The following is a 26,926-nucleotide window of genomic DNA, read 5'->3' as shown; positions in this document are numbered from 1 at the left end:
TGTTAAAAAAACAAGAGTGCCTAAAGCATGAATGCACATCTTAATATTTACATTTCCAATGTTTTTGCTTTTGACATTTTTACAAATCGTAATGATGACCATTTCTTCATGAATTTGATGCAATTGTAAACAATATGCACAAGAATCTTGATAAATAAAGTAAAAGTGTTTAAACAGCTGGAAATTCCAACAGAAATGAAAGTAGAACATAAATATCAGATATAAATTACATTTTTGAAAATATGCGAGGGTATGAACTGCAACGCTTCACACCAGCCTACTTTTCCTGAGGCACTAACATACTTCATGATGGATGCTGACATGAAGCATCGCAGTTCATACCTGCATGCACTTTCAAAAATGAAATTTATTTCTTAGTATATTAAAACCTATGCCCTGTAGTCTTATCTATATCAAGGCATAAATCACAATTTGGCACAGCTACAAAAGTTTCTAAAATGTAAATACTAACACTGGTACATGAAGCATGCTTCATGAAATCTACATTCGCTAGAATGGGTTAAAGACATTTTGGGCTTTAAGTTTTAAAATTCATCCACACTTAACGAGTATTTGCAGCTAATTTTGATTCCTGCTGAATAGTTTAGGGTTTGTAGCCACTGCTTGATTTATAACTGAATAGTTTAGGGTTTGTAGCCACTGCTCGATTTATAACTGAATATTTTAGGGTCTGTAGCCACTGCTCGATTTATAGCAATACACTCAGAACCTGAGGAAACTGATGTACATGTATATGCACATTGATGGATATGGCATTATTTTTAAGAATAGTTTCCATAACACAGATAAATCAGTGGAGAAGTGCTGCAGTAATGTTTGTTTATTTCAGATCCATATGACACATCTGTACATCAATGCTGACATGACTTTGTGGTGGTTTTTACAGATTTCTCACTGTCATCTCCATCCTTTGCTAACCAAAAACCCAAAGTTTTGTATTTTTCACTTCATTATAGCCCCCAGTGTCATTTATAAATTCAGAAGCATACTTTTACTCATGTTTGCAAGCCTTTCACACAAAAGATATAAACAAGTGGCATAATACAATCAAATTTTATTTTGACTTAACTGTAGCAAACTAGTACATATCTTTTGTGGTACAGTATCTCGTAAGGTTACTATTGCACATAGAAGTTAAATGCAAACACTCAAATTGCATTGTATCCAACATACTTTTTTTTTTATTTCCCTTCAAAAATATTGCATTTTTGAAGAACTTCCTAACTAAAGTCAAACATAAGCTATGATCTATTTGTATTTAAATTCTTAAAATGCAAATAAAACACCTACTTCCATTTTGACTTACAAAGTTTGATACATAACTTACTTGACATATTCTGATTTATTCTCCTCTGTTACGGTGGTGTGCCTCCCTCCAGGTTTCAGTTCGTATTCCTGGAATTTTCCGAAAGAGTTGTGTTCCACAGAAAACGTATGATCCAGCACTCCTTCAATATTGTTCTCACTAAAATGTCAAGAGCAAATCATTATCATTCCTTTTCTGATAGATGTCGCACATGTAAACTTTGTTTAACAAGGCCTGATCTACAGCTAACCTCCAGTTTTTCAATTAGAGTGGTCTGCCCATGATTATAGTGATCTGCACATGATCTATGCTAGCCACATACATTGACAGTCGAGTGTTGTCTGAAAATCCTGCTGTAGAGTGTTCAAATCCACTGACATTTTTTCACCCATTCAAGTTTCTATTTTGATAGTTGTGAAAGACTTTTCCTCCTCAAATTATAGGGACTGATATCCTACTTTTATTTTGGTTGTACAGAGCATTTCTTAATGAAACATCAGACTTTGTTTTTAAAGCCAAATTAATATATTTGGTAAGTGTATAAGGCCTCCTTAAGAAAGTGCACAGGGGAAGATATTCTCAGAAAGGTACATGTTGTGCATAAAGCAATTTGAACTTACATAATTCTCGAAAACAAAATTTTGAACTTGCATAATTCTTGACAACAAAATTTCCAGCTTCACATAGAAGTACTCACAGTAGCCAGACGAGACTTCTATGAAGTTCCGGATCCACGTTCTCAAGGTCATTCAGGGTCACTGGTTTGGCAAGTAACTGTTTGTAGAATGGCAAAGTGAACCCCCCATCCAAATAATGACCGTGGAATATTGCTATACCAATGATTCGACCCACAAAATGGAAATAAGACAAGTGTTCCTAAAAACAGAAATAATTAATCAGTTCTTATCCAACATTAACAGCGACAGTGATTTACTTTCATACACAATAAAAAGAATCTTGAAAACTAAATAGTATGCATTCCACATTAAGAGGTATTGATGCATTGACTGGAATGTGCTTACAGGATTGACTCCAGAGTCTGCGTTGATCTGCAGTGTATAAATATCGTCCCTTGCATACTGAAAGAGGCCGTAGTAGGGGTTCAGCATCTCATGGGACAGTAAGTACAACCATTCCCTGTCATAACAGAATCTCAGTATTACACACATTCAAATCAACACCTGAGAATTACACCTATTACTCAACTGCCAGTTTGGTTCCAGAGCATTTCCATTTAATAATAAATGACCACAGATTTGTCATTTACAAAACACAAAATTTTCAAAGAATTTGCTGAAGTTGAACTTTGACAAGATTTTTAAAAGCATTATAAATACAGTGGAACCCCGTTATTACGTTTCATTTTTTCAAGATAAAATATTTAAACACAATACCAGAAGCAACGTAATAAATATTGCTAGTGAAATCCAATAAAAACAGCACTTAGAAATCTATTTCTCTGTAACAAATCTATTTCTCTGTAACAGAGGGGGGGGGGGGGGGGGGGGGGGGGGATATTTCTTTATTTTGTTTTCAAGATGTTGACACTAAAATTTATTTACAGCTTTAAATATCTTAAATGTCCATATTTCTTCATGTCCTTATTTTCTGTTTTCTTTATTACGAGTCTAGGATGTTAATTAACTTTGGTTAACTGTGTGATCTGCCATGTGAGGATCCACCATTTTCTTTGAACTTCCACTTCCTTATATAATGTGTTTGTATTTTAACTTCCTTCAATAAATTGTTTGTACTTAACATTTGTACATCAAATTGTACACAACTAACCGTTGTTTTTGTTGATAACTCTAAATTCAGCTATTTTTATTAGTATACAAATCATTATCATTATACAATGAAACACGGTTATACAAATTTTTATTATTATACAATGAAGCACTGTGCATTAGGCAGTTGTAGTGTTTATCTAATAACAGGATCCACCTCTCGTGCTTTATCATAGAGCCATGTGACTACACAGTGGCCGGAATACACGTGTGAGTTGTTATGTAATGCCGAATGCTTTGTGCCGATACTTGTAAAAATAGAACTGTTTTTGATTTGTAATCAGTGTGTTTCGACTTATTTAATGGGGAAACTGCCACCGACCACACAGGTTTACCAGAAATATAATGTTCGTTTTTGGTGTTAACGAAGGGACTGTCAGACGTTTAAAGTTTGTTTTAATCATTTCTGATACCAAAGCTGTTTGTTAAAGTAAATTTTACAGAGTTTAATCATGGGTTTGATGAAGTTCAATACTAAATAAACACTATGGCTTTGATACAAAGGACGAAAAGTGTGATACAGACTAAGAAATTGACACACTGATAGCCCAGGGCAGCCCAGTTATGAACTGCTGGTTATCTTAACCAATATTGAATAGGCAGAGGTTTACTGTATTTAGTCACAATTTTTGTGTTTTAAGATTCCAACATAATATGTGATCTAACGTAATAAATCATGAACTTAAAAACGAGGTTCCACTGTATATCAACGGACAGTAGCATTACGAACATGTGATGAAGTTCGAAATGCATTGGGTGCTAAGGTTCCACTGTATATCAATGGACAGTAGCATTACGAACATGTGATGAAGTTTGAAATGCATTGGGTGCTAAGGTTCCACTGTATATCAATGGACAGTAGCATTACGAACATGTGATGAAGTTTGAAATGCATTGGGTGCTAAGGTTCCACTGTATATCAATGGACAGTAGCATTACGAACATGTGATGAAGTTTGAAATGCATTGGGTGCTAAGGTTCCACTGTATATCAATGGACAGTAGCATTACGAACATGTGATGAAGTTTGAAATGCATTGGGTGCTTGTTCTTTAATTTTCCCATAGAACTGATATTTACCTGGCCACTCCACCATAATCTAGCCCCTCTTCTCCTTTGAATTTCACCATCAGCCTCTTTCTGAGGTCTTTGGCACGTAACTTCATGACAGTTCTGTAAGAATCCTGCATTGCAAAACGTAACATACATGTAAATCTTTTAATGTTATGAATAATAATTCTCCTCAGACAAAAAACAAAATTAGAATCCTATTTCATCAATACTGTTTACAATGAACTGCTGGTTATCTTAACCAATATTGAATAGGCAGAGGTTTACTGTATTTTAGTCATATGTCATAGCAGTTCATAGACCTCGGCAAACCAGTCTTCATATTAAGGAACCGTAAACTTTATCATTAATGGGTATAAAATTTAGCAAAATCTAAGCATTGTGTAATAACCCCAAGTCCAGTTGTTTGTGTAATGTTCTGTGTGAGTAATGTTATGTTAAGGATGAATGCTACAACACAGAAATTTGATGTGGATGAAAAGTGGAGGATATATACAACAATATTTTGAAATAGAAAATTTTCAAATTTACTTTATATAGTCAAAAAATGTAGTTTTAGTCGAAAGCAATTTGAAAAAAATTTAAAACCTCTGCTGGACTCCAACCCGTAATCTACGGTTCAGCAGTCAACGTGCTAACCTACTGAGATACTCAGCTAGGTAATAACTATTTAAATAAATAGACAAATATTGCTAATATTTATATTTTCATCCATGTTTTAAAAGGAAGTCTGCTGTTATGACGATGTACAGTACCTCCTTAACAATTTACGCATAAACAAATAAAAAACAAGATGTGTTTGTGAACCCTCTGTATGGCAACAAAGTTCATAATGGTCAAGTTTTTTAAAAAGTAGGTCAAACTCCAAGGTCAAGGACACAAAATCAAAAACCTTGGTACCAAAAAAAAGTCTTCTCACAAGGAATACACATGTGAAATATGAAAGCCTTAGTTAACATTTACAACTCAGAATAAATTCAGTCAACCATGCAACTAAGTTTTACAATTTTTGTTAGAATAAGAGCTACACTCTGGAACTCTCTGCCTGATACCCTCCGCTGTTGTCAGAATTTGAACACTTTCAAAAAACATTTAAAAACACATCTTTTTAGACTTGCATATTATTAGTATCATAGGCGGTTAAATCTTTAGCTGGTTTCTTTACCATCAGGTTTAACATGACTTTTTCAAGTGTGTATTTGTATATTTATTTGAACTATTGTATTTTATATCATTTGATTGTACGGCGTGGAACTTTCTTTATCATTGTTAATGCACAGCATGTTTTAGATTTCAGTAATTTTACTTCACATTATTGATGTTTATTATCAGCACAAAGTCCCATAAATCTTGTACAAATCTCTCAATTATGATGAAACTTCAACATACAGTACATGTAATCTGTTAAACATGCATTAATAAACTGCATACAAAATTTCAGTTTCCTAAATCAAAAAAGTCCATAAAACTAAGTTGTGACAGAAGGACAGAGTACCAACTAATAGTCACCTTTGACTCAACCAGTAGGGGACTTATAAGCTTTCCACAGAAAAAAATACATGTACTACAGCAAATGGAAGAACTTTTCTGAGAAGATATTAGAGAAGGATTGAAGTGCTCTACTCTATGTACCTTCTTAACAGTACCTCAAATACCTCCTCCCCGGAAACCTCCACTTTCTTAACAGTACCTCAAATATCTCCTCCCCGGAGACCTCCACTTTCTTAACAGTACCTCAAATATCTCCTCCCTGGAGACCTCCACATTCTTAACAGTACCTCAAATATCTCCTCCCCGGAGACCTCCACATTCTTAACAGTACCTCAAATATCTCCTCCCTGGAGACCTCCACATTCTTAACAGTACCTCAAATATCTCCTCCCTGGAGACCTCCACATTCTTAACAGTACCTCAAATATCTCCTCCCCAGAGACCTCCACTTTCTTAACAGTACCTCAAATATCTCCTCCCTGGAGACCTCCATCCTGCAGTGTCCTCCCTGGGACTGCAGGTTCTGTAACTCCAGTTTCAGAATCTTCAGCTTTTGCACGAGGTCTCGCTTGTATTTTGGGACTGGTGAATCATTTTCTTTATCAATGATTCTTCTGGAGGTAACTGGTGCACTCTCTTCTATCCTACACATACAACAGAAGAATCCAACATCATTCCCTCCCGTTATATCCTTCTATATTCATGATTTAAATCTTAAAGTAGTAACTTTATCATAACTTTCTTTTAAAATTTAATACCATTGTTAAACTGGGTTTTTTAAAAAAATTTGTTGCTGGTGACTTACGTTCGAGTCTGAAGCCGATGAATGTTTGCGGAGAGCCTGGGGTCTGTAAACTGAGTAGTCCTGTTATTGTGGTCCACAAAGTACACCCTCCCACTCCCTGTGTGGCGGACCTCCCACCCCACAGGCAAGTTCCCCAACTCTTCATCCTGGATTTCTGATCCGGACATATCCCTGAAATAAATGGACGATTGAGAAGTGATTGTGACACACCGTACTCCCTTCCATGCTCAAATCCTACATGGCAAATTCGAACTTTGATCTTGGTATATGACCTTCACTTTAACTATCAATAATTCCAATGTTATTACGTTTTGATTGGACAAACATAAAGATGAACGAGAATTTACACATCAATAAATCCAAAAAACATGATGCATTCATACGTGCCTGAAAACTAAAAACGAAATGTATGGAGACTCAGTGAGAAAACTATTTATAAATTTTTTAATGCAGGAAACAATTTGAAATTATAAGAATCAAACATTCCTTTTGAAGAATTTATTGATGTGTAAACTCTGGACATTTTACTCACAAACTAAATACATAAATATGTTTTGCACTTTTATTCAGTTTGTGAGTAAAATGTCCAGAGTTTACACATTGATAAATTCTTCAATAGAATGTTCAACCCTATAATATAGCAGTAATGTTATCTTAATATGAAGTCTCTTTCTTGTATATTTCTCAATTTACAACAATCAGACAGTCAGACAAGCAAGCTAAAAACAATAGGCACTCAATCAAATGAATATCAAATAAGCAAATGAAATAGGAATATCTAACAATTTGTGATTGGTAGCCTATTTTTTCCTGTTAATGTTAAAAAGATTAATGATTGGTTTGTTAATTAACTTTAGTTTTTACGGTATCTCACCTTGGGACTCTGGGATCATGCCACGTGCTTACACCAGTCCTGGTGTGTAAAAAGTAAACCTGCCCTTGCTGAGTAGTTCTTTGTTCTAAAACACAATTTTGATCCATAAAAAAATGTACAGACCCCTTCAAGTCTATCTGTCTAAAAATGTGTTATAAATTACATTTTTCTTATAAAAAAGCCAACATCAAGTTAACGCACAACAATTTGCAAGTTCTGATTAAGAACTGTTACTCGAGGTGTAAGCGTACACTGTAAATCTTACCGTAACCATCTGATTAAGAACTGTTACTCGAGGTGTAAGCGTACACTGTAAATCTTACCGTAACCATCTGATTAAGAACTGTTATTCGAGGTGTAAGTGTACACTGTAAATCTTACCGTAACCATCGGGCAGCTCTATCGCGTTGTGAAGTTGGGATCTATTGAGATAATTCCGATGTCTTGTAGAGCGTCGCCTTGGTAGTGGGGGGTTACTGGAACAGTCGTCCTCGTTGTTGTTATTATTGTTGTTGTTATTTGGAACAGCACGATTGTTAGAACGGCTACTGGCAGAATTAGCACTTTGAATGCTGTTACTGGAGTTATTTCCCCTGACAGACTCGGAAGCTGGCCTACATCAGAAAGCATTTTTTTTTTCAATTTAATAACGAGGTTTTTGATACAGAAAATACTTAATACCATTTTTCTTTTCTAATTAGTAGGGCACCACAGACTTTCTGTCTGAATGTTTAAAAGAGCCTACAGCAAACATCTTCACTAGTCAAGAAATTCTGATGCATTATTTTACTCACAACCCTTGGCCTATCATACTGCTTGTTTATATCACATGATATTTTAACCAACCTAAGATTCAGCCAAATACATTATAGCTCTACATAAATAAATAAGGATTAAAATAACAACAAGCTCAAAGGGATGGAGGCAATTACAACAAGAAGGAAATCAGTATTTGTAAAATGCAAGATTGGGAGGGGAATATTCTTAACTTACAACATATATCATACAAGTGTATCCCCCATTTATTTTGCTTGGTTGTCATTCAGAATACAAGTTTACATAGCTTATTCATTGTTAAAAATACACTGCCTAGAAGCATCCTAAATGTAGATCAGCTTTACACTGATTGGTCAAGTGATACAATCCCAAGTCCAATCTTTAATATCTCCTAGTAAATACCCAAGCATGATTCGCCAAGGGGTTTGTGAGAATAAAGTAACACTGGAATTTCCTGACTATCTACAATGAGTGGTGTGGTGAACTGTGCCTTTGTCAATACATATTTGAGTCTGTAATATCATTATTGATAATGATCATTATTTGAGAACATCCTCCTATATTTCACACTTACTTTGATAATGCAATTAACTTGTAATCAGAGCTTAACCATCTGACAAAGATATGCCCAATAATCAAAGTATCAAATTTGACATCTGAACATCAAAAGCCCATATCATATTTGCAATAACATCATCTCTTTTCAACTTCAATGGATAAATGGTATACAACCTATCAACAAGCTCACAAAACACATCAAAATAATCTTCAACTAATGTGCAATATATTAACTGTAAGGGGTCAACTGGCATAGTAAACCATAAAATTCAGGCGTGGGCAATCACCTGATTATTTATTTACAGCATGGTAGATATTAGGATAATTAATTTATGTTACCTGGTGGGCCTATTCCACTGTGTGGTCCTGGTGATGTGGTTCACATAGTGAACTCTTCCACTGGCCGTCCTGCGTTCTTCCCACCTACAGAATGAATTAAATAATGCAGTAACGAATCACAGAAACAGGTAAAAACAAAAATATCTCCTAGAAAGTGCAAAATAATATGGGGCATTTATTTCAAAACTAAAGGACAAAGTTTAGCTTCAATTCACCACTATCCCCAATTTTTATTTAAAAATAACAAGTTTGAAATTTCATCTTCTCTCATCCCAGATATAGCTGTTACCTAATATATCTATTAAAACTCACAAAGTAAATGGAGGTGTTTTCTAACAAACAGACATGTTTCAACACCTGCATAATGTTTTTTCATTCTAATTACCATTTTTCATCAATTGAGGAAAAGCACTCCCTAAAAATTCATTTTACAGCATCAAATTATAAATCAACAAATAAAACAAAAAGGAAGAAAATTAGATATTCAACAAAAATAGCTTTTGTTGGGGGTGGCATGTTGTTGACTGGTACATGCATTTTATATGGAGTTTTCTGTCACCTTTAAGACCCTAAGTAATGATTGTTACTGACTTAATTAGTTAATTTATGACAGGGACAACTTTTTGGAGATGACAATCATGGGAGAAACTTGAAACAAAATGTATATGTTATATTCACAGAGATAATGAATAAGATCTAAGTAAACCTGAAATGTATCAGATGTGCTTTATCAAAATTTAAAAATTTTCACTGCATTTTCTTTATCTAAGATATAACAGTAGGCTTTACAGTAAAATAAAAAATACCTACCCTTCTGGTAGTTCATTGGGATCTTGTGGGATAAGAGCAGGGGCATCTGTGTTCACAGGTCCCGAGCCTGAACCTCCTCGATCCCGCGAAATGAGACTGATAACGATCTGACCTCTTACATTGTCATTGTCATCAGCGTTGTTCCTCTGCAGATCCAGCCGCTGAACTGAAACAGAAATACGAGGGTGTGGTGATTGAGAAGATCGAGGTCCATGCACACACACTGACAAGGTGCGTCCCTCCTGTGACCCATTCCTAGGGACTTTGATTTTAGTACACTGATGGGCTGTCATCCATTTACAGGAAACTTTCAAAACAAAGGAAGTCTGTCACTGCAACCAGGTCCCACATTTGAAAATCCCCAAGATGCAAAATTTCTAATCCATTTAAAAACAGGTCCTGAAGGACTGTTATAAAAATAAATATCTTTCATTGAATAAACAAATGTTTTCACACTAGTGGTCAACATCTACACATCTTGAATTCAGGTTCCTTTGTGAAACTGAATGGCCCACGTACCTAAGTAAACTTCACTGCAGGGGATCCCAGTACCAACAGGTAAAAACAAAGATGTCATTGTAATTTATGGGCAATATCAAATGTAATGTGGACTTGCACTCAAGCATGACACCTACCATAAGAGATTGGAGGCTTTATACTGATGTGATAAGGCAAGTAAACTACACTGACAGAATTCACGGGTATTCTAACCTACATACCGTATAATTTCTATAACCTTTCATATTGTATTACAAAAAAGTTTTTAAAATATTGTTAAATGCATAATGAAAATGCATTCGTTCAGCCTACACATTATGAAAATTCTAAAGATTTAGTCCAGACCTACTGTCTGTTTAAGCACTTTCAAACCTCTCATTGAGCTAATTTTACGTACAATCACAAATAGATGAATTTCATTTTGACAGTAATATATTTCTCATCATATTCAGATATTTTTATATTATACATTGTAAATGAGTAATTATATCACTCAGTATTAAGTTGCAGTTCTACCACATCTTATGCAAGTATACAGTAAAGAAATTTCTTCTCTGAGGAAAAGTTCACTGGAAACTTAGCGGATACTTAATTATTTTAAATCGGAGAAAAGTCAAAAATTCAAATTCTCAGGTAATAATTTTAAAATCTGTCTCTTCAGTAATAAAGAGGCTAATGAGTACTGTTCTGGTGACCAAGTTCATTTGACATTTAAATACCGAGTCTGAAACAAGAAACTAAGCAAAGAAAAACAAAATGCAGACACTAATGAATTCAACAATAACCAATTAAATGTGCAGCTCAATAAACTTACAATTCGAGCAAGCTCTAGGTACATCTGTGTTCAATACCACAAAACACAAATGAGGATTTGGGAGTTGAAACAATTATCATCATTGTTCATATTAACTAATTTAGCTATGGATGAAAATTAGCAAAATACACATTTCATATCTGTCAATATTTTTGTCAAATTCAGTTTCCAAAACTTTTGCTTCCATTTGAGTATCACTCGTTCTGCCTACCAAAGTTTCATATCTCTAATTGAGTATCACTCGTTCTGCCTACCAAAGTTTCATATCTCTATTAGAGTATCACTCATTCTGCCTACCAAAGTTTCATATCTCTATTTGAGTATCACTCGTTCTGCCTACCAAAGTTTCATATCTCTATTTGAGTATCACTCGTTCTGCCTACCAAAGTTTCATATCTCTATTTGAGTATCACTCGTTCTGCCTACCAAAGTTTCATATCTCTATTTGAGTATCACTCGTTCTGCCTACCAAAGTTTCATATCTCTATTTGAGTATCACTCGTTCTGCCTACCAAAGTTTCATATCTCTATTTGAGTATCACTCGTTCTGCCTACCAAAGTTTCATATCTCTATTTGAGTATCACTCGTTCTGCCTACCAAAGTTTCATATCTCTATTTGAGTATCATTTGCTCTGCCTACCAAAGTTTCATATCTCTATTTGAGTATCACTCGCTCTGCCAACCAAAGTTTTATATTCTTGTCCTAGGTTTCGGACGTAAATGCAAACAGTATGCTTGTAAGTATTTTCTAAATTCCCTCCACACTAATAAAATCATTCATCTTCAATTGCATAGGTAAAACAATCTGCAATAATTGGAATGCACTGGGGGGTAAATACCTCTGTATTACCCCCCCCCCCCCCCCCCCCTTTACACATTATTCAATTTAATTATCATCTTATCAATTCAACTACATAAAACTAAACTAGAAAACTGACAAGTTCAGAAAAGCTTCTAAAAATAAATATATCTATCAGGTGTTGTACCACTAGTACACATGTATCTGGTCAGGTGCATGGTTAGTACATCCACCCTTAATTTTTTCTGGACTCGAAAATAACAAGTGTCATAAAAAGTGATGTCTTCTAATTAACATGACAGATATTTGTCCCACAACTCTGTAGCAAAAAACCCCCCATAAATCTGAAAATGGAAGAAGTCTTCCACTGCCTGATTCAAGTATCCTGTATAAAATTTATGAAAATCTTCTCAAGGAAACTTAACTTATTGCATGCCATAAAAAGTGCCAATGGTTGGATAGACAGGCATACAGAGAAATTACTACAGGGCACCTGTCATATGGCAGAGCCTTAATAATGGATCCACCTACAATCCAACCACAGTTTCTTCACCCATATCCCACAATCCTTTCACCAAGATTTCATTGAAATTCATTAACATCTATTTCACCTATGTCCAGCTTTATCGGTTGAGAGTATCCCACAATCCTTTCAGCAAGATTTCATTGAAATTATTAACACCTATTTCACCCATGTCCAGCTTTATTGGCTGAGAGTATCACACTCCCTTCTATAAAAGAGAAGTATTGCAGCTGTTTTCCACACAATAAATTAACACTATTTTATAAGTTATGATTAAGAGACTGTAATGTGTTGGTTTGAGACTTGCAGACAATGTTTATAATTGGAATCATCGGGATGTATGGGGATATATACGAGTATAGATGAGAGGCCCATGGGCCACATTGCTCACCCAAGTCATCTTTCTTAAAATGAGACCCTTTATTGTGGCCTTACACCATGTACACTAAGCACAACTACATACCAACAGAATGCTTTTCACAAACTGTGGTTTTTGCTATTCTTGTTTTGGCCACAAGCTACTTAAGCTTCTATACACAAGCTTATATTGTTTCTCATGTAGCAGACAATAATTTCATTCTTTAGATTGTAGTTGTGTTAGATTTAGTCAACTGACTTTGCAAGATTTCCTCCATTACGAAATTATGGGCAAGACAAAATCCTATTTGGTCATTGTCATATCACATTCTCAGTCATATGAAACCTGTGAAGCGAAGTCTAAGCTTTTAGTGCTTTTACATTTTAAATTCATTTCCCAGTCAAATTTTAGGACCATGAAATTTACAACCCAAGATGCTAAATGCAAATTTTGGATATAATTTGTCATATAACTTAAAAAATAATGACAAATATTCAAATGTTTATAACAGAAAAAGTACACTTGATTCTTTGGTTCAATGTGAAATTAAAAAGCCAGCGATGACACCAGTGAAAAAAGATGCTGGACAGATTTTTCCCATCCAAATCTCTCATGAGTTATTAAAGGTGTGCTAAAAATAGTTTCAACTGTCTCTACTTCCAAAATATGCTGTATTTCAGTTTCATAACATGTAAATGCTAAATTTAGCTATCTATGGATCTCAAGACAATAACAATGAAATGCAACAAAGCTCTTTGAACAACTTTACAACATAAATAATCACAACATAATTATAAATGTTGAAAACCTTAAGTACCACCCATAAAAGAGAGCATTAAATGTGTCCATTCATCCTGCAAGAACACCCCCAAACATTATCATGCTAAAATGCTAAGCTAAATTCAGATGTCCTAGATAGCGATCTGAATTATTTTTATGGCGTCCTACAGATTACGAAATTCTTAATTGCTGAAATACATCCTGTGTACTTACATCCTGTATCTTTCAGCTGCTGAATGGCACTATACTTGATCTGGACACAGCCCAGGAAGCCCGCCCCCTGTTTCTTGTGGATTTTCTTATGGTTCCATATACTTATAGTAATGGAGTCTTTTGAACCAACATACCTGCAATGACAAGCATCATAAGTTTCTTTTAGTTAGGAATGATTTATGACCATGATGACTTTTTGCACTAATTTTCACTGCTTTCAAATTCAAGAATATTAATAAATGGAAATTAACTCTAATTTTTAAAAACTAGATAATTATCAATGATTATTTATGCATGGATCATTAAAACCAAAGGTGGAAACCCAAGAAGCCTATAGGCAAAAAACACTCACCTAAGCCTAAGGCCATAATTCAGACACACTTGTAGGAACATAGTATTTCAGAAGAAAAGCTATTTAAGTATCAGCTTCATTGCTTAAAATTTTATTTTCCAAAACATCTAATATAATTTACCGTATAACGGGTTATTTTTGCATATCACAAATCTTGCGCAAATACCCCAAAACACTGTTATTTTTCATTTGCATAGTTCTTTGTTGGTGATTCTCCAAGTTACAAATTAATTGAAACTTGACAGGTGTCAATTTTGTACAGAACAGACATTACTGTTACGTGTGTTGTCACTCAACAAGTTAAACAGGTGCATGTATAGAGTGACAATGCCTGACCACCGTATAAGGTAATTAGTACTACATGTACGTACATCCGAGGTGGTGAGTTTCTACTCACTGAGTTATTCTTATCTTGTAAGATATGGTACACAATCGGTGTAAATTTTATGCAAATTTAATTGTTTGCGATTCAAAAATACTCACAAAGAAAGTGAAAATTGGATTATCCCGAGAAAAAAAACCATTATACGGTATATCATTCCACATCAACATGAATTTACTGTGACAAGGAGCAATATTGTTTTAGCAACATTCTGAACATTTGTATTGAGTCATCATCACCACAAGGCATGATAAAGTAGTAAGTAAATCATACAATCTATATTAGTGTCATGAATAACAGTCATTCCAAAGGTCCATCGGACATGGGCAAAAGTCCTGTTATTTTGTTGTCTGTCTGATAATACTGAAGAAGCAATCAGATGTTTGTTTATTAATTCTAAATAAATTCTCAAAGAATCTGATGACAAAAGTGAAAGGAAAGCTTTTAACTGGTTCCTTATTTAATCAACTGGCAAACTGCGGCTTTCATTATGATGAATAAAGGTATATACCAAACGTGATTTTATCATAAAGGGAAGAGAACAAGTACAGTACTGTGCCATCTCACTACCTAAAATATTTTGAAGGGAAAGTCGGAGTCCACAGGGAAAAAAACCAGGAAAGTTGTTGATTCTGTCAGACAGGAGAGGATACGAAAACAACAGAATGAAAAAACCAGTCCATGCGAAAGTTTTTTGGACCACACAGGACATTCGGTCCTGTGTAATCAATGAACACACCGGACCGAACCAAATTTTGTCAGACCGAAAAACCTAATGTAAAAAAGTGAAACACGTGAAAATGCAAAACCAAGGAAATCTTATTTATTATACTAGTAATACTATACCAGGGATCCCTCCCGTATATTACTTTAGATGGTCCATGCGGTTTTAATCACATTCATTTACATATTTGGATTTGTGTGCTATTTTTTCTTATAACAAATATTTAAATGACTCCGCATCAAAATAGTAAAGTTCAAAACCGGACACTGAGACATCGGACATTTCGGTCCATGTAAAAAATGATGCATCGGACCTCAGGCACTGTACATCGGTCAGGTCCGACGGAACGATGTCTTTCGCATAGACTGAAAAACAGCCTGAATGATTGTAATTCAAGGATGGTGATATGACATGCTAAATTTGCATTTCTCATTGAAGGAAGTATCCATGAGAAAGTTCTTGAAAAGGACAGAATAAGTTTATAACTGTTCAAATTTTGTTCTTGAGATGACAGTAGTATAAAAACAGCCACTCCAATGACAAAAGCAGCAAAAAGATCTTTATGCAACAGAGGCCTCTATCTTTAATGAGATTCTGGAGCAAAATGATGATTGCTGACAAATCTAATGCCTCGTTCACACAGATGCGCATTAAATTTTACTTCGCATTAAATTTGATGCGAAGTAAAATAATGCGCATTAAATTAATTCGAATTAAATAGCGTTCACATGGCGGTAATATTTAATGCGAAGTAAACTAATGCACATCAAATTCGTATGCATCTCTAGATGAAAGGGTGCACGATATAAATGAAAGAATAGACTATATCATTAAAAATTATTTTATAAATATTTTAATGAATATTGTGTATATCTATACAGAATTCATTGTTCAAAACACTATGTATAATTATGTTAGCAATGTACATGCAACTGATCTACATACAAGGAGTTTTGTTGTGTTTGTTTATATATATATGTTCCCAAGAAATTACTTATTACCTCTGACAACCTGCATTCATTCTAGACAATATATTGCTTCTTCATGAGCCCAGCTTAAAAAACCTCAGAATGTCTCTTTCACCATTCGGCTGACTACTGGTGTGACATAATTTTTAATTACTACATGTAATATGTATTATAAGTCTACAACGACATCATATAGCATTTTCAAAAAAATTAACAACGAGCGGCATATTTGTTAAAATGTAAAAAAGAAAATCATATTATTGTTATTCAAAAACATTTTTGTCTTCTTTAAAAGCAATTCCTTCCATATGTATTACTCAGTATGCCTATGCAGAGCACAGATTTACGTCTTACATTATCTAATGACATGTTTTTTATGCATGCATGTACATTTAATGGGAATTAGCTTAGCTTTGCGTTCACACGGACCTAATGCGAAGTAAATTTGATTTGCATTAAATCACGACGTAAAGTTTAATTCGAAGTAAACTAATGTGCATTAAAATCTCCGTGTAAACGCGGATCAGATTTAATTCACATTAACTTAACGTTTAATGCCAATGAAATTCTTCAAGTGAACGAGGCATAAAGATGAGGCTACTATTATGGACAAATATGAAAGGGAATATAAATCAAATAAAGCACATTCTTATTGAGTTTTTTTTTTCAATTTGGTCTCATGAATTTCTATTTGGTCCTATGAAGATTCTGATTTGTGAAGAGCAAATGTCCTGTAAATATTTGAAGACCTTTGAAATGACTGACGACAATTAACCAATGAAATTGTGTGTTACAAATGGATTTCAATTTGGCTCCTAGAAAGAAGCTGTTTGAAGAAGCTTAAACTAAGTTACATGAGCATGATTACTGCATCTGCATAATTATATATTTGTAACAATACACCAGTATATCACAATATACACACTGTACATGATAATAATCATATCACAATTTTTAAAAAAAAAATGGTTTTCTCCATAAAATGTGTTTTCCATTAATGTTGTTATTTTCTCATATGCTTTTAATGATTTCATTGCAGAGAATTTAAAATAAAAAAATTAAAATAAAAAATTGTCTGCACGATTTCTTAAATTCATTATTCCCATTCCATCCCAAGAAAATCCCTTTAGTTAATCCTTTATCTAGGGATCATGGTATGTGCAAAGTTTGGTTGAAAATTTAGGTCTCAGATTCTGAGGAATATATGGAAATTGAAGTGAACAGAGGGATCACATGGGAGTGGGATGCTGCATACCTGCATATACCCCACCCCCACCCCCCAAGGAAATCTTCAAATTATTTAAACATAGCTAGCTGCAAATTATATAGTAAAAATGCATTCCCTTTCCAATGCTGCATTCTTTCATACAATAAATATTATGACCAGTGTCTTTCAACTCCCTAAAGGCAATTCATTACTAAATCATGATGGACTGATTATGCAAACGAACATTCAAGCTATACTTTTGAGTGTTAGAGAGTACCCAGACGCGTGTGTCTGCAAGATGGATGCCAAATAGACACCCAGAAACCTGATAAACAAGTAGTGCAGCAAGTCAAAAATCTAAATTAAAACATTTAGTACACATGAAATACCTTACTCAAATACGGGAGAGCCAAAGACTTACAGGTCATAGTGCTGGTTCCATTTAGGATCTAATGTGTTTTTACATGTGTCTGTCGAATGGCATTGTCCGGATCCATCAACACTGATCTTTGAAAATGGATCAGGAAGACCTAAAATTAAAAATTAACAGAAATTTAGTAACCAAAGAAAAATAACTCTTACACAATGTACATTTTGACGGGATTCATATTAAGTAGGTCTCAAGAAGTTTTTCAACTGAAAAAGCTACTTACGGAAAAAATCCTTCTTTGCCAAATTCTTCGCACATAGTACTGAAAAATGGAGGACATAAAACTGTAAATATATGTGAAAGTAAAAATATGCTATCTACAGGTAAATTCAAAATACTTGAAACAACAGCTGTCAATATAAGAATCTGTATTTCTATATCAAACTAATTCTATACAATCAAGAAGTTAAAGAGAGACATTCTTTTACATAAGATGCATGTCTTCACGAGACATATAAATCATAAAAATGCTACCCATACTTATAACACACATTGAAGTAAAAGAAATGTTTATTGTCCTTGAAGAAACAATGGAAAGCTAATGATTTCAAGATGGTTCAGATGATGAAGTTGAACTATAACAGGGATGTTTTTTAATGAATTTTTTACAGAGCTCCTGGTTAAATGTCCATTATTTCAAACTTTAATGCAGTATTGTATTTCACACAAGACATGAAATACAAGATACACACCCTATAAAACTTCCCTAATAAAATAGTTTTCTCAAAGAAATTCAAAGATAGGGAAATAAGTTATTTGGTTTATACAGCATAGTTTGTACAGTTCTCTTTCTCAAAGAAATTCAAAGATAGGGAAATAAGTCGTTTGGTCTATACAGCATTTTAGTGTTCAACTAATCCACCAATCCTGTTTAACACCAGGCTCTCACTACGACTAGTGTTCACATGATAAGTGAATTTTTGGGCCCTCAGTTGAGATTAAGTCAAAATAGTAGATTTTGAGGTATTCATCATAAAGGCTGCACTAATTCAGCTACATACACTACCATTCTGAATAAACTGTTACATTGCAGATACAGAGTACAAATTTGTCATTAAATCAAACTTGAAGGACATTTTAAAATATGTGGGTGTGTTTGAATTCTCCACTAAGGGTATCAGGATGAAATCATAAATATACATTCAATTACTAAACGTAAATGTCCAAACATAGTTTTGAAGCTGTTTACAGTTTTAATGACATGACAGTAGCGTATGCACTCTCATGATTAATAACTTATTTGAAATATGTAAATTCTTGAGATTTTTTGGTACGTCAGATATTTCAACTGACATCCTACAAAAACAAATCCAACATATTCATCAGTCCAAAAATATTTTTCATCTGTAAATATAAAAAGAAAATCCCATAATGCAACAGCACAATTATATTGGGTCTGCAACAGACTGATCATGCATCCATTATGAAATTTCAATCCATTTCCATTATCTGTAGAGAAATTATAGTTCCATCTCATTAGCTTAGTGGATAGGGTGCTCAACCAGGACGTCTGAGATTTGACGCATAATCCCAATATCATATCAAACTTGAAATGTTTACATCGGTAGAGAATGTTCCTTTGCTAAGTCACCAACATCAGAAATCACAGTCACAGACCTTTCCAATATGACCTTAAAAATGGAGGTCTCGTGTAATGGTAGACATTGGCTCGCTAAAGAGCCCTTACTGCTACTGCCTTGATCACTAGTGATAAGACATCAGTTAATTTAATCGAGCATTCGTTCGAATCAGTTGCCGCTTCCAATGCGATTTCACCGATTACAAGTGGAAGACATGGTTTTAATCTAAAAGCATAATTTTACATATATACACATATATAGATTTGCACATAAATATAATTATATGTAAAGTTATGTTTGTTCGAGAGTTCACTGTAATTTTTGTGCTTATATGAAATATTTCAAATTAAATATAGCATGCATCTAAATTTACATCAAATATCCATTCTCAATGATCATGTGGCAAGTAACAGCATGGAAAGAATTCCATCCTTATCGAAAGCAAGTTTTAATGACTTGTAAATGGTCGAGTGGTCTAACATTCTAGACGCATGCTGCTAAGAGATTTGGTTCCGCAGGTTGTGTGTTCAACCCCAGGCAGGGCAAAAGTGTCTATACAAACAGTGAAATTTTTATGTGCTTTATGTTAAATATTTCTTCACTTAGGGCATATAGGGTTATATTTGGTAAGGAGTTCGTGATTGTAATCTCTGTGCTTTGTAGAAGTGGAAACGGACAATTCCAGAAAGCATTCTTATAAGAAGTGTATATACATCCGACAATCGATTATGGAAAAAAATAATCGATTATCAAAATCGGAAGCTTTTCTTCATCAACAGTCGATGTTTTCTGACTATCGGTACAACACTAAATATGCATTGGTACAAAATTTGTTGCACCTCAACTAGACCTGGTGACATATGAGTGAAAAATTCTTGATTGGGATGTAAACTTACTAACAAATCATTGCACATAAGGAAAAACAAAATCCTGTTGATTCATGTGTTTGACACAAATTAACTCCTTCGATAAATTTAATGAATAGCCATGCAGCCATTTTTCTTTTCAATCAAAGTAATTTATACATGCTTGATATTCAGAGGTCTCAAATTCAATCTACAATGCATTAAAAAGTTGGACTGATTGATTTAGAGTTAAACTTTTTAAGAGGTAAATTAGTTTATTCCTCATATAGTAACATTAAATTTTCATTTAAACAAGAATTAAAGTGGTTTTCTGTAGAATTTAGGGAAATGGCATTTGACGCGCGTACTCGTACTTTTGGGAATTCCAGGTCAAACTGGGAAAATATACAATGCAAAGTCTAAGAACTAAATATTTTCTAAGATGGAGGTTGAGGGCAGGCTGAGACATACTTGTTTCATTCAGTACTTTGGTCATTCTGATTGCATACTATAGGCTCTGGTACAGTTGTATTAGTGCTTTAGATAACTTAAAGATTTAACACATAGAATTGATTTAGCAGAAACCACTGATTTCTCAGGTTTAGATTTATGAGATGTACTACATTGTATGTACTATTTACTACTGTAAGACAAATTTTGTCATGCTTTGTGAAATATCCGATTTATCTAAAACTTTCCTAGTCATCTGGAATTACTTTGTATTCCACACTTGAAGATTTTCCCTCACCAAATGGGAAAAATTACTTGCACTTAGCCATTTTAACAGAAATTCAAATATTTGGCCTAATACATTCAACTTTATGAACTCTATCTCATTCTGTCTTACTGATAGACACACAAGATGAACTCTATCTCATTCTGTCTTACTGATAGACACACAAGATGAACTCTATCTCATTCTGTCTTACTGATAGACACACAAGATTTTAAGAACTTTCAATCTGGAACATAACATCTCTAAAAAAAAAATTCAAACCAAATTTGCTACTTACATCGATTCTTGGAAGGAGGTGCATTCGGAAAAAGAAACGTTAAGTTAGTCCTAGGGAGCTAGATGTATTACATATCCCAACCCACCTATAAGCAACATTGCCAAAAATAGTAGTCTGTATTTTTAAATAGATCTGTGCAATACTGAGTTATAGGAACAAAATTATTATTTCACATCACAATTTATTCTGACATCTATTATTTCAAGTGGTGAAGTTCTGGACAAAATCTGGGAGATTGGGCTTCAAATTCCAAAAAATTGAGGGTCAGAATACGCCAGTTTCGAGATAACTCTCCTGTGTAGGAGGTATATTTAGTAGAACTTTGAGTGCCTAAGTGGGACGGTGAACCTACAGTCAGTGAGAAAGACGATAAAATGCATTAAAAGTGGTTCCTCTTTAAATGTGTAAATGTAGGAAATTCAAAATACTATTGAAAGAAATGTTTTACCAAAGTAGAAACATAAAAAACAATGTCATATTTGAAAGTAATATCCTGGATATGATACCCACCACCAACGAAATTACATGATATATAATAAGAATTTCATGTATTTAATTACTCCCTGAATACTTATCACTTACTTAGTTTGTGTATCGGTTGAATTCAGGAGATGAAACAGTGTATGAGAAAAATACTGAGTACATTTATTTATGCAGTGATGAATATTCGTCTCACTCCCACATGTAAACAAGTTGTTTCACGCCTTACTATGTATGAGAGTTCTTCAAAGGGAAATAACTCGATCGTATCTCGAAACCGGCGTATTGGAGGCATTAATGCAGAATATTGCTCAAGAGCCCTATATAACTGGTACTTATAATTGCAAGTAAAATGCTTTACAACCACTAATTATGTGTATGCAACCTTGACATTTAATTAATAGTCTAGAACATGTACAGATATAGTTTACATTTAAAACCTGCAATACAGAATTACACAAAAATTATTTACATTTATTACCAGCAATCCACAACACAAGCAGACAAGAACGAAAAGCAAAAATACATTTACAACCAGTCCGGAACTGTACAAAAGTTATTTATACCAATCAATGGCAGTCCAGAATAATTGCAGACATCAACTGAACAAAAATTATTTTTATTCATCATTGGACAACCAGAACTGTATGAAAATGTTATTTTCATTTATTACCCATAGATAAGAACTTGACCGACATTCTTTAGTGTTTGTGGCTCTTGTACATACCTATTATACCTATGTATCCTTGACATTTCACTGCCTTTGAAAACCAAGGGTTGACCCTTAGAAATAAATTTGGGGATGGGATAGAGTAGGGGTTTCAAAGTGAAATTTCAAGTCAAAATTTACATTCCATAACATCACCATAATTATCATAAATCAACCACCAATAGCAAGTCAGCACTCTTGTATAAACCTGCGTAATTTATACCGAGCAAAGCTCGGACGGGCCAAAGGCCCGTCCGCGAAGCAAGGCAAGGCTCTAAAGGTAACACGTATGTAAAAGAAAAAAGTCAAATTCAGCAAAAGAAAAAGAGATAATCTCTATATACGTTCACTGAAATTTTCGTGATCCATATGGGCGCCGCCATTTATTTTTTCATTACCTGCTTCAACAGTTATTCGTGTTTTATTTTGAATGCCAATAATAGAAGACTCTGACGTACAATTCGTAATTTAAACACCCAATTTGTTCAAAATGAATAGTATAATTATCATTATAACAGGTTTTAGCAAATAATTACATATAACACCGTAATACGACTAAATAGATGAACGAGTTCATGAGTTTCTTTGAATAAGAATATACGATAAAATTACGGTTACTTTTTTACCATTTTGAATTTATTGGTTAATTTTGTTTAGTTTTATAACGGCCTTTTTCATTGCATACGGAATGTATTATTGTTGTTTATAATTGTTTGCTTTGAAAATGAGAAAAAAAGTCGAGGCTAAATGTGGCGTCACAATGCACATTTGACGTCGCCTTGTGTTTTATTTCCCGCGTTCAATGAATAGGCGGATCCTGTAAAACTGTTCTCCCCATATAAACCCCTTGAATATTGAGATCTTACTGGGTTTTTAGCGCAAGGAAAATTTCATTAAAAAATATATTTTTAAATGAATCATAATCTACCGTACTTAACGGAATTATGATTACCACTTGGGACACTCCAATGACCATTACATGCTTCGCTCGGTTCAACGGTCACACCGTATACATATTAACTGTTGCTCGTTTCAGAAAAAATGTCCAATGGGGGGTTTTCCCTCAAAATGCTGGAATGTCCATTTCAGTTATTTTGTTTACAATTGCGTAGTTCATTCCAGAATTTTCATTAGCAAGTGTATGATTTTTTCACAGATCAATTTGAAGAGGGTTTCTTTTTTTTTCGGGGGTATTTTTTGAATATCTATAAATGTACAGTAAATGTACTACTATAAATTTACAGTAATGTAAAAACTGATTGACATAGTCAAGTATGCAAGGATTAATAATGCCTCAATACACACACATCATTATAATCATGTGTAATATGAGAATTCACTGGGTATAAATGAGTGCACAGTTTTACTTCAATTGTCATCTGACAGAAATCCTTGAAATAATTCTTGAAATTGTAATTTTCTGTCAGAAGACATATTCTAAGGACTTCATCTGTGAGTTTCTCATACAGCCTGTGAGAAATCACATGTATGCATATCCTTGTGGGTGTCTCCACTAAGTCTGGCTTGACTGATTCAAATTCCCTGTGGGTGAGATCAGCAATCACTGCTACACTAGTCCCCCAGATATTTCCTACAGACCAAGTTCTGTTTGTCATTATTTAGGGCCCTTATAATCTTTTTTGTTTTACAATTTCCACAAAACATGATAACAAATCGACAACGTCTACAACGGAAACATTTCATAGAGAAATGATGAAAACAGCGAGTTCAGACAGGGCAGCCATGTTTTACTTTCATTGTGTTCGTTGTCGGTTAATTTGATAGTTTAGGCGTACCTGTTAACCTGATCTTTTGGACATGTCGTCTAGGCTCGTTACTAGCCATATCTTTGTGTGGAATTCATCTTCATTCCTTTGTCATGATCCTTCTCTCATTTCCCGTTGTTGTCTTCTCTCTCATGCAAATGAGCTAGACTCGACAACTTCCGGTTTATGACTACTGTCGGGAATGTGCTGATGAGAAGCAGGTAGTCCCGCGAGAGCCGCCACCGCAAACGATGGCTCCGATGGAATCGCTGAATAATATTAGTATTATGGTGGGGAAATACAGGTATTGGCTTTATAATAATTGCTTGATTTTGTGTTTAACTACTACAATGCGACGTTTTATGGGAATTAAAGCAAGAAAGATTTTCATAAATTTGATTCTCTTCCTGCGAGCCGACCGCGATCGTGCAAAAAGATCAACTCTATTTATGTTCTTATTCGTTTCCACTCAAACGAACATAAATAATTTATAAAATAAATAACAACACGTAAATAGTTACAGAAGCGCTCTCGCAAGTGCAGTTTAATGAATCAAAATATACAATTTTAATTTCTCTTGTCGAAACTCATATCTACAAAGACAAAAACACAAATAATAATCAATAAAAAAGGATCAATATGTGAGGGTGGGTGGGCGGGGAAACGTCTGACTGTACTGAGAGAGAGCCTTCGAATGGCGTAAACTTTTACATACAGTAAATACGGTAACCAATCCGATCGGCAGTCTACATAACAAACACCAGATAAACACGTGTTCGATAGATACACGTGTTGTGATAACTTCAATAAATACATTTCACAGAAGCCTGATACACTTTTAAAATCTTAAATACTATAACATTGCTTCAGCCGTTTATTATTATTATCATTATCATACATGCATTTTATATTCCTGAGGGAAGTTTATGGCACGCCATATTTCAAGTAGATAGCTATTTATGAGCTATCTACTATTTTTAATAAGATATCTAATAAAAAGATGTCTCATATAATCTACAATTTATAAGATATCTCATAAAATATAAAGGATATTTCATCCACTTTATATCTTGAACATTAAACAAGATATCTTATTAAGTGTACGAGATATCGTATCAAAAATAGAAGATATCATGTAAATTCATTTTAGGCCTATAAGATATCTTATAAAACATATATGATATTTCATATGTTTGGTGGGTTTTTTTTTTTTGGTTTTTTTTTTAAATATCTCGTGTATTTTATAAGATATTTCATAAATGATTCTTTATAAGATATCTCACAAACTTCATAAAATATTTTACATAAAAGAAAGTTTATAAGATATATCCTTTATTTTATAAGATATCTCAAATGATTTCTTACCTGAAATATGTAAGATACCTTATATCTGATGTCTAATAAACTTTATAAGATATCTTTATATCAAACAAAATATCTTATAGTTTATCAGATATCTTATAAACTTTCTTACATAAACTTTCTTTTAAAAGATATCATATAAAAGTTGTAAAATGTCTTATAAAAGTTATAAGATATATTATAAAGTTTATGAGATATCTTAATTATAAAGTTTATGAGATATCTTATAAAGTTTATGAGATATCTTACATGTATATACTATACAAGACATCCCATATATTTATTGAGATATCTTATAATGAAAATACATAAGATATCCCATAGCTTTATAAGGTATCTTATAAAGAATATAAGATATCTCATAAACTTTAGAAGATATCTTAAAACTTTTATAAGATACCTCATTATGGACTGATTCCTTCTTGGTCGGGACTCATCGGTCATACGTGAAGGTCAATGTCATACGTGAAGGTCAATGTCATATAAAGTCAAAACTAAAATACCACTTGATCTTTCAGCTTCACATTGCAGATGGGAAGAAACTTACTGATTGAAGGACAGTAAAAGATTAAGGTCATGTAGGAATCGAAGGAAGAAACCTACTGATTCAAGATTAAGTAGTATACGAAGGTTGCTTAACAATAATACGATGAACTATTTGTGGTTAAATTGACCAGGGCATAATAACAATTTCCATGAATGGAACTTGATTTTAAAAAGTGGGAGGGGGTATGTGGTTTCAATACCTTACAATCTTTTCAGAGGGGTCCATCCTTTACTAAGGGACTATCATTTAATTAGTGTTTTATAACCGTTTGTTTTTATGAATTATGAACCAAACCATCCGTGCAATCTCCTCCTTAGTTGTGACCGCTGTGTAAAATATTTTAATCAGCAGAGTGTTTTACCATATTTCTAATTTGAATTCAAGATGTACAGTTCTGGTTAATCGAAATTCTTCAAAGCATGGACCACATCGATCATCTATTGTTATTGCATTTTCCTCTGGATCGACCATTTATGGTATCCTGAAACTATCATTGTTACTTTCAATAAATATTATTATTAAATATAAAAATCGAAACAAAATCAATGAGCATTTGTCATTCACAAAAGGAGAATTAGTGCATGGAGGTGAATTATCTGAAGCTCCTAATAGTTCTTCAAGGCAGCTGTGCTGTCGTCTTATATAATGTAGGCCTAAAAAATAAATTAAGTTTAGAATATCGACATTCATATCACATAAAGCCTTGTCTACAATACAGTGACGGATCCAAAGGGGGT

The 26,926-nt window shown here is 33.8% G+C and overlaps 1 protein-coding gene across 1 annotated transcript in view; it reads right to left on the bottom strand.

The window, feature by feature from the left end:
- Positions 1–24,503, bottom strand: part of LOC125669940 (E3 ubiquitin-protein ligase SMURF2-like) — a 30,184-nt gene extending 5,681 nt beyond the window's left edge. Inside the window, exons 1-14 of the mRNA XM_048904800.2 lie at positions 24,311–24,503; positions 18,111–18,149; positions 17,879–17,987; positions 13,825–13,958; positions 9,839–10,004; positions 9,029–9,112; positions 7,736–7,968; positions 7,355–7,439; positions 6,481–6,651; positions 6,139–6,319; positions 4,194–4,297; positions 2,350–2,464; positions 2,025–2,203; positions 1,349–1,486 (exon numbers count right to left, since the gene is read on the bottom strand). Of these exons, the coding sequence (XP_048760757.1) occupies positions 1,349–1,486; positions 2,025–2,203; positions 2,350–2,464; positions 4,194–4,297; positions 6,139–6,319; positions 6,481–6,651; positions 7,355–7,439; positions 7,736–7,968; positions 9,029–9,112; positions 9,839–10,004; positions 13,825–13,958; positions 17,879–17,987; positions 18,111–18,149; positions 24,311–24,359 (1,787 nt within the window). The 5' untranslated portion in view covers positions 24,360–24,503. The remainder of the gene's footprint in view (positions 1–1,348; positions 1,487–2,024; positions 2,204–2,349; positions 2,465–4,193; positions 4,298–6,138; positions 6,320–6,480; positions 6,652–7,354; positions 7,440–7,735; positions 7,969–9,028; positions 9,113–9,838; positions 10,005–13,824; positions 13,959–17,878; positions 17,988–18,110; positions 18,150–24,310) is intronic.
- Between the last annotated feature and the right edge of the window lie 2,423 nt (positions 24,504–26,926).

This window comes from Ostrea edulis, chromosome 4 (assembly GCF_947568905.1).
Source record: "Ostrea edulis chromosome 4, xbOstEdul1.1, whole genome shotgun sequence".
Classification (NCBI taxonomy): Eukaryota; Metazoa; Mollusca; class Bivalvia; order Ostreida; family Ostreidae; genus Ostrea; species Ostrea edulis.
Note: the sequence above shows the minus strand (reverse complement) of the source record. Positions and strands in the feature narration are given on the sequence as shown.